Genomic DNA, 9894 nt, shown 5'->3' on the forward strand with positions numbered 1-9894 from the left:
TTCGTTCATGTTTGTTCAGTTTGTTTACAAGCCTACTCTTTTAGTTAAAACCCATCGTATACATACGTTGTGTTTGATGTTAGTTTGAGGTCTTCAACTCCAAAAAATTGTATCTTACTTAATTTAATCGAGTGTAAGCCAATATCATTAATGAAAAAAATAACAGCTAAAATAGATGGCATTTGAAAATAAATATTTTTTATTTTTATTTTTTATTTTTTTGCAATTTGGTGTACTTATTCTAATCTATAACATAGACAAGGGCAAACGTTAATTTCATACATGAGAAAATCAAGAAATATACATGGTAAGTACGTACTAGTTATATTATAGTGCTATAGAATTATAATAGACCCAAATAGTGTTATTAACACATACACTACTACCTTTTTGGTTTTACCATGTTATACAATTTCAGATTTTTTGTTTTACATGTAGAAAATATATATAGAGTAACAAAAAAGAAAGAAAATTATGATCTTCTCGGTATAACATTTGCCTAAAAATATTAATTTAAATTACTAGGTACCTTATAGACACGTAACAAATATTCAACACCCCCCAAACTCTCTAACTGAAAACGATGTCTTCTCCGGTAGGTTTCCGGCGTGACGTAGCCCTAATGTGAGTGACACGTCACCAGCAGTGGTTCCAAATCTTATCAGTGTCGAACCTATGTCCGCCGCATCATCACGGCGGCAGGTGTCGGCCTCATGTGTGGCCGGAAAGGGTGGCAGGGCCGTGGTAGTGTTTCCAGTGGATGTGGTGGTGGTTGTGGGGAGATTGATAGGAGTGTAAGTGTATGACATGGCAGTAGCTTGGTTTTCTGAGTAGCAGTTTTGAGTATTGATTGCAAGGATTGATGGGTCATTTTCAGGGTCATTGATTTCGGATCTTGTTGCTGGTGGTGCAGTGGTGGTAGCTGGTGGTAGTAGAGGTGGAGGCATTGGAGTTTGTGCAAGTGCAGATGAAGAAGATAATGAAGGTGGACCATTTTGGTGTTGATTATTATTGTAATTAATGTTGTTTTCTGAGTTGTTTTCTTGGTCTAGGTTTTCATGATCTTGATGGTGGTCACCTTCTTCTTCTTTGCTTTCTTGTTGGTACATTTCTTCCACCATGGGTTTCCACAACCGGACCCTTGCATTTATGAACCAATTTGAAACCTGAAAACCATACACATATACGCACAAACATACTATTAATCATTTATGATCAGATATGATGAGGACATGCAGTACCAATAAGATCCTGTTTACTGTCAAGAAAATAAATTGCTTTGAGTTTTGTTTTCTAAGAGCATTCACATCCAATCCACTAAAAATATACATACATTCCACTAAAAAACAACTCCTATACCAATATATTTCCACTAAAAACAAATACTTTTTCTCTCTCCTTTTCAATATATATTACATTTTCTCTCTCCTCTACTCACAATCACTTTCAGAATATATTAAAAAATTATACAGGGTGAACAGTGTCCCCCAAATATACAGATGAACAGTAACATTTTCTCTCTCCTTCACTCACAACCACTTAAACCACTTTTTATAATTTAAAAACCCATCTCTCAAGATTTGGTGGATAGAATGTGAATGCTCTAACACTACATTTTTGTTTTTATTATGTGAAAAGAACATAGTAAAAAACACACAAAAACTAGGTAAGAATATCATACACATGTCAACTAATATCATAAAATCTTGGTTCCTAGAGTCTATTAAGAGGTACATATCATCTTAAGTCAGGTGTTAATTTTTTTTTTGAACGTCAAATTCATTTCACTGACGGACCACTATAGTATAATCGGCCCTTTGTTATATGTAAATCTCATGTATAATTCTCAATAAGTGTTGTTTAGCGATTTACCTCAAGATGACAAAATTCTTTTATGATATTAGATATGATGAGGACATGCAGGACCACTAAGATCCTATTAAATGTCAAAAACAATATGCTTTAAGTTTTGTTTTTAACACTACATTTTTGTTTCATTACCTTCTATTCAAAAAAAGCTCACCCAAATCTTATTTTTATAGGTGAAAAGAATATAATTGAAAAAACATAAAATAAAAATATCACAAACATGCCATCTAAACTCATAAAATCTTGGTTTAAGTGTTTCATAACATATCATCATATGGCTGTTGAGATCAAACCATCTATATTTATAATAACATGAAAATTGTAAATTATTATTTTTTTAAATCAATGGCATGAGTTATATATTCACTATAACACATAAAGAAGCATATTTAACTTACGAGGATATATTCTGTTTGATACCTAACACTATACTCCAACCAGCACAAAGATTTATTTAAAACGTATTTTATAACGTTAGATAAGCAGAATTCTAGCCTTCCAGGTGAACATACCATACATCTGTAAACTGTTTAAAATCAAGAATCTAATGCTCCATGAAAAGATTTCGAATACAGACACAAGAAGAACCAAATAGTACAATGAAGAGAGATGAATAGTATAATAAAAGCCATGGTGAAGTGGACGTATATATATTGTCATCATAAATGGTACACTGAGAATGACTTCTGTCATCCAACAGTCATTTTTTTTTCTGACTGTATCATAAACTCAAGGGTGCTTTAAGATATCTAGTATTAATCTTAATCTTATACAACCATTTCATAAAATATATATAAACCGATAAACTAATACAATTTGAAGAGTCTTAGTGCCTATAAAACGCTTTAAACACAAAATATTAATTTAACACAGTTATAAATATGGTAAAGGGTTATTGTGCTTATAAGATAACAATATTATTAATGATAGTTAGAGGTAATATTATTTAAATACGGGTTAAGTATATAACTCTTTCTCTTGTAAAACCCTAATTACAATTATCAATACAATCACACACAAATACACCATACTTTGCACACACTTAACAGTTTCACTGTGTAATTTACTCCTTCACATATTTGTTATGGTATTTATGCAGAAAGAAAGAGAGTCAACGATCAATAATACATACAGGATCTTAATAGACATCCAAATAAATTTTCTTTAAATTATTTTAAGAAGTCAGATCAATAATACATATTAAAAAGATCTAATTAACAAAAAAGAAAGAATAACAGTTAACCAGTTATGTCTAAATATATATAATTTCTTCTAAATGTAGTTGGTTACAGTGAAATTAAGTTGATTTTTTTTTTTAATATTGTAGCTTCAAATTTAACTGTTAAAATAACTATTTAATTCATAATTTATTACAGGAATGTAAGATACTATTCTAAATTTTAATTTCAGTTAAATATAATAATTATATTCATTGAGTACAAATTAACGAAACTAACTTTGATATATACACATAGTTTAATGCAAGATCCTATGCACAATTTCTTTTCAAATAAGACAAGTAAATATTTAACTAGCTGATGGTGGCATGTCACATCGTATTTGGTCGAAGGTGCAATTTTTTAGGGTGGATTAGATTACGTTATAAAATTGTAAGTTGATGTATAAAATTCTAAAAGATAATGATAACCAAAATTAAATCATATGTTTTTATATAAAAATGCAACAATTAAGAGAATATATATAAAAAGACAAATTGGCTAAAGGGACTAGATGCACGAGAAAGCAAAGAAAGCAGTTGTTATATTTGTTGTACACAATTACTTAAAGCAGTGGCAGTGTGCAGATAAGGTGTAAAATAAGATCACACGTCTTGTCTCAACTGTAATTACGATCAATAAGATGCCCTGTCTTCTTCACTTCACTGTTCACAAGTGCAACATCTCTATTTTTAGTACTAACCCAAGCATTACTTCTTTTATTTCTTGTACAAATGATTGTGTTCAATTATTACCATCCGATATATATGTATTCTTTCTTTAAAAGAAATTCTATATTTAAAAAGTAAAATATTTATTGATTAAAAGCTTTTACAGAATACCAAATTTTTTTTATTTATCAATAATTATATATAAAATATGTCATATCATATTATGTACTTGTATGGCAATAAACAGATAGCATGTTTATAAAGAATGATTTTTATTAATTAGTCTAAAAAGGACCATTTTATAAATAAAGAGTTCATTAAAGAACATGTTTTTACAGCATAGAAAATATAATGAATAATCATGAATTTAATACATAAAATATCTCATACTCTATTGTTAACGTTAAAAAACCGTAAATATTGATGTGTTACAAAAGGGCAAAAATTGCTACAGCTTTCATTGAACTCGAAAAGTCTAAATTACTTTTCTTTTTCTCTAACGTACCACAGAAATTACGTTAGTTCTCAGAAAAAAAAAAAGTTCTCAGAAATTATGTTTTTGTTGAAATTACTAGGGTTAATTAGAGTAGATTATTCCTTATAACTTAAATGTTTGTAACGCGATTTATAGCATTTTTATATATTAAAAATTTAAAAATGCACCGTGCTCTTTTTTTTGAACGACCAACAAAATCAATCTCGAGCACTCTCGGGGCACTCACTGGACAAACGGAGTACTCCGAGAGTAACCCGAGTCCACCACCAATTCCGGGGAAAACCCGTTTGGCTCAAGGATCCAACCCAGGTTTCCCTGGGTCTCCTATCATTGCGCACCAGTGCCTCACTCTGCACCAAGTGGGAGTCAAACCTGCATCTCTCAAAAGAAATCCAAGCCCTCAACCACTTGATCTAGAGATCATTGGCGCACTTTGCTCTTTTTAACTGATTATATAATTCTATTATTACTATTGCTAATTATAATTGTAGTTATTAATAGTAATATTATTACTAATCTTACTATATATTATTATTATTATTATTCTTATTATTTATTATTATTACTAATTATAATTGTAATTATTAATATTAATATTATTACTAATCATACAATATATTATTATTATTCTTATTATTGAAATTATTGTTATTATTATTACAGATATCGCAATTTTAGACTTTATTGTTCAGTTCGTTTTAGTTTTATACAACAATTTGATGTAAAATAAATTGTGTAGTGATTCATAATTCTGTCATTTAACCAACTAATATAGGTAGTTTGTAGTATATTAAGTCAAAATAAGAACAATCTTGTAAACCAAAATTGTAACTATTTTTTATAAACAGAAAATACATACCAATCTCTTTAACACAGAAAAAGCATCAGTCTTGTTAAAGAAACAATCTTTTATGATTTAAAGTAATTAATGGAAAACATGAAGAGGAAAAAGAAATCATGCCAACCCGATTTCTTGGAAAAATGTTTGGATTAACATACCAATAATGGCATTTCTCACCTACAATTTATTTTAACTTTCATCCTACTCTTTATGAGCATTGCTATTAAGATGTCGTTATCTTAAAAGGAAAGCAGGCCATGTCACACACAGATAGGTGTATCTTTCAGTTCATATCTATTTGTATATGCATTCGAGAGTGATTGAGAGGGATAGGGATGAGAAGTTAAGTAGGTAACAAACCTGATTTCTTGACAATCCAGTTTGTCGAGCCAACAAATGTTTATCAGCATCACTAGGATACCTGCGGATCGGTTTCATGCAAAATATAGTTAGCTTAATTAATCAGCCTTCAAAGTGTCTTTTATATCCTAATGCTTTTACATTCTAAAGTACTAGGCTTTACAAAGCTTAATTAATATTCTAGTTGACTATATTATCTATCATAGTTATTATTATTTAAATTATCCTTACTTGATAGTTATTGTTCAATCTCTAATTTGAATATTAAAGTAGTAATTGACATTTACCATTATTTCATATCCAATAATTTGGTTACACCTCTCTATTTAAATTTTAAGGGGTAAAATTGGTTTTCAATTTACTAGGTTTTCAATTTTGTTTTGTGATTACTAAAGTAAAATTTATTTGTTACTACTAAAGCAAAATTAAGTTAACATTTACTAGGTTTTCATTTTTGTTTTGTGATTATTAAAGTAAAATTGGTAGTGTTATTAATAAAGCAAAATTAAATGAAATAAAAAAGACTTACGGGTGTAAAAAGTGCTCAAACAACCAAGCTCTTAAAATGTTGACAGAACGTTCAGGCAAGCCTCTTTGAGGTCTCCAAGCTTCTTGTTCCATGCCCATTTGATGAAATGCCCTTTGTTGTCTCAGGCTTTGTTCCAACAACTTAAGTCTCGGTGTCTCGCCTTTCGTGACACCAGAAGTACTCGGATCTTTCTCTCCCAATAACTCGCAGCTGTGATTCAATTGGCTCGATATCACGTCTTTTAAACAACGAAAATGGCGAGACATGGCCTTTTGTGCTAATGCAGTGTATGGCCCCGCCGCTCCATAGCCCATCACTAAATCAAAAGAATTCACCACCATTTGCATTTGCTCACAATAGTGGTTATATCTCCGATCCACCTACATTTGATTACAATATCATTTTCGCCTATCTAATTACAACTACAAGACACAATAACAAACAAACTAACTGACTCAGATTCTACTTTATGAATGTGATTTTACTAAATACCTTTGTTTGTTTATTAACAAGCTGACTGATAGCTAGATTAACTAGAACACACAAAAACAAAAGATTGTTAATATATTGTAAAGAAATCCCTGTTGATGACAATTGACACCAACAAGATTGTTGTGTTACTAAATATTGCATATTTTTCTCAATACAGCCAAAGATTAACTGTATATAATATTATTAAACTAAATAACATGAATTTTATATAGTTTGTGGAAAATTTCAAATTTGCAATAATGTATACATTTTCCAAAGAAATAAGAAAGCATTTTTATAATGTATTATAAAGCTAAGCAAGCTATAACCCTATTATTATAATCTAAGATGATGATTATAGTATGTAACAACCTTGTCACGGTTTTACCAAATCTAAATTTTATGTAATCTTTATTTTACAACATTATTTTTCTTTTTAAACATTGATGTTAGCAACTCAGCATACTTTGTCAGTTAAACCTATTTTTTACTGCCGGCTTTTGTAAAGACAATCCCAATAGTCACCGGAATGTTATGCCGTCTAGAGAGAGAGGAGAGAGAGAGTGAGAGAGAGAGAGAGAGAGAGAGAGGAGAGAGAGAGTTTGACTTACCTCATCAAGCATGGAAGAAAGTTTGACCTTTCTTCTTTGATGCTCAATTCTCTCTGCTGATGACAAAGGAGGGAGATCTTTAGATGAAGAAGAAGATGCACCACCACCGCCGCTACTATTACTCGGATTCGGTTTCGAATTATTATGTTTTGACCCGGATTTGTTTCTCTTGAAATTGCCCCTTCCAACACTACAAAACTCTTCCAACAATTCTTGAGCAGGCTTCACATACCTTGAATTTCTAAGCACTTTTACAACTCCTAATGAATTCGATCCGAACCCGATATGAATCGGATGGTTGGTCTGACCCATATGCAAATTCCGGTAAAGATCGCCACCACCACCACCACCACCACCACTAACTTGATTAAAGTACAACATTCCAGCGGCGGCCGAATCATCATTAATTCTCAAGTCCTCAATTTTAGCAGAAGATAATGAAAGTGAAAGGGGGACTTCAAGAACACCACCGACGGTTTCACCATCATGAGATGTAGTACCACCAGCCGGAGCAACCCATGTGAATTGTGTTGAAGGACCAAAATGCCCTTGTCCGGTTCCAAAGTTTTGTTGATGGTGAAGGGTAGAATCGGCAGATGGTGATTCTTGATTAGGGTTTGTCATAAAAAGTTGCATGGCTTGAGCGGTGGTGTTACCATACCAATCTCCACCGGTTACCGACCGGTTTACGCGATTGTGTTGTTGGTAATTATTCATCTGGTTCACCAACAATTCGGAATTGGTATTGGTATTTGTTGTAGCAGTTGGGAAACTGAACAATTCGGACAACATCCCGGCTCCGGTCTCGTACACCGCCGGTAAACCACCATGTCCCTCATCCATTTCTTCTAATCTCCGGATCTGATCTTGAGCTGACGTTGATCTCTGGAACCCATGTGGGAAATTGAACATATAATCTTGTGACATAGAATAATTCACTAGGTTTTCTTGAATTTACTACTTCCATGATATCATCATCACCATCATATTCATCAAATCAAATTGCAGACCCTATAGATTGAGGATGATGGAGATTAAAGACAAAGAAAGGGGTGAAACAGTAAGCACCAAATGGGTGTTTGCTGACGGTTTTGTCAAATTTGATAAGTTTAAAGAAGATGAATAAAAAATTGTTCAACTTTTTATGAATTGAAAAGCATGAATATATACTAAACTAACCTCTTATGTGTTGTTAAAAAGAAAACTTCTCAGATATCGTTTTCTCAGTTCTTGAATTCTCTCTCCTTTTCTCTCTTTTACAGTACTGAGTGTTCTCTGCAATCGCCTTCTCGATAGAGAGAGAAAGAGACGAACTACTTTGTATTATATATGTGTATATAATATATATATTATTTAGGTCGATAGTAAATGATCACACACTCCTTAGATTGATGATTTTTATAGGTCCTAAATTAAGATAAAATAGTAAATGATCACACTTAGATTGATGATTTTTATAGGTCCTAAATTAAGATAAAATAACATATAGTAAATGATCACACACTCCTTAGATTGATGATTTTTGTACAGAAAACATGGAAAATAATAATTTGAAAATCAGTTCAAAAAATCTCGCGATAACTCCATTTAATATATATATTTTTTAATAAGTATGTCTATAATTCAAATGAAAACCACTTTTAACGCGAAAACTCGAAACTAACTAAAAAGTCTAAAAAACACACCAATTTTTTTTGCAATTTTTTTATTAAAAATTGCTAGTTTTTGTATATAAAAAAAACCTTTTTTTCAAAAAATAAAAATTAAAAAAAAATTTGTAGTGCACATGTGTACTACAATTTTATTTTTTTTTTGAAATTTTTTTTATATACCTAAAATAGCGAAAATTTGTATGAAAAAAAAAACAAATTTTTGGTATGTTTTTTAGGTTTTTTTAGTTAGTTTTCGAGTTTTCGCATTAACTAATGATTTCATTTGAACTTTCATGTCTTGTATGTCACAAATCTGTACAAAAATTAAAAAAATTAAAATCATATGTGTATAAAATTTTATATATATATAAAAAAGTTCCACCATCAAATATTTGCCAACATATATTTGTTATACAACATATTTATTTATATCAATGCATAAATATATAAATATATAGTAAAAGTGTAAAAAATAATATTTCTTAACGTTTCATGGCACAATATGAAATTACGCATGTTATAAAACTCAAAACCCTAATCACGCTTGAACAAAAAAAACCACAATCACGCACGAAGAAAAACCATAATCACAAATGATAACCATGCGTGATTATGGTTTTTCTTCATGCGTGATTATGGTTTATAACATGCGTAATTTCATATCGTACAATTGCACGTTCAGATATATTGTATATTAACATTCCCCTATACACACACACACACAAACACACACACATTTACTTCCTTTAAATTTTTATAAAGATTATTATTATATGACACTTAGCAATATATATCGGCAGGATTTAGGGAAAACGTCTATAAGTGTAAAAACGGTGAGAACGATTTTCAGCTACAAGATCTTTTTGATTTGTGGCTGGGATTGATGCGCTGGCGTTTTAGTAAATATGTATAAGTCTACAACGTGCGTGGGCTTCATTAGGGGTATAAAGGTAAAATTGCCAAAAATAAAAACTCTAAAATGCCAAAAACGTCACTTCTGGCAGATTAATTATAAAGCATCTGAAATGCCAGAGAAATCATTGTAGTAATGAAAAAAACAAAACAAAACGCCAAAAAACGCTAGAGGCTTTAATGCTTTACATTCAGTGAGGAATAAACTCCCGCCTAAAACTCAATATATAAATTAACTTAACATCCCTTTCATTGATCATACTCG

The 9894-nt window shown here is 31.0% G+C and overlaps 1 protein-coding gene across 1 annotated transcript; it reads right to left on the minus strand.

Moving 5' to 3' along the window:
* Positions 1 to 261: 261 nt before the first annotated feature.
* On the minus strand, positions 262 to 8401 carry LOC110911053 (BEL1-like homeodomain protein 4). Its single transcript, XM_022155619.2, has 5 exons — positions 8245 to 8401; positions 7066 to 8076; positions 5984 to 6363; positions 5455 to 5515; positions 262 to 1166 (listed from the first exon to the last, which is right to left on the minus strand). Exons 2-5 carry the CDS (start codon positions 7990 to 7992, stop codon positions 552 to 554), a joined length of 1983 nt encoding a protein of 660 aa, XP_022011311.1. The 5' UTR covers positions 7993 to 8076; positions 8245 to 8401; the 3' UTR covers positions 262 to 551.
* Between the last annotated feature and the right edge of the window lie 1493 nt (positions 8402 to 9894).

Source organism: Helianthus annuus, chromosome 15 (genome assembly GCF_002127325.2).
Source record: "Helianthus annuus cultivar XRQ/B chromosome 15, HanXRQr2.0-SUNRISE, whole genome shotgun sequence".
In the NCBI taxonomy this organism is placed as follows: domain Eukaryota; kingdom Viridiplantae; phylum Streptophyta; class Magnoliopsida; order Asterales; family Asteraceae; genus Helianthus; species Helianthus annuus.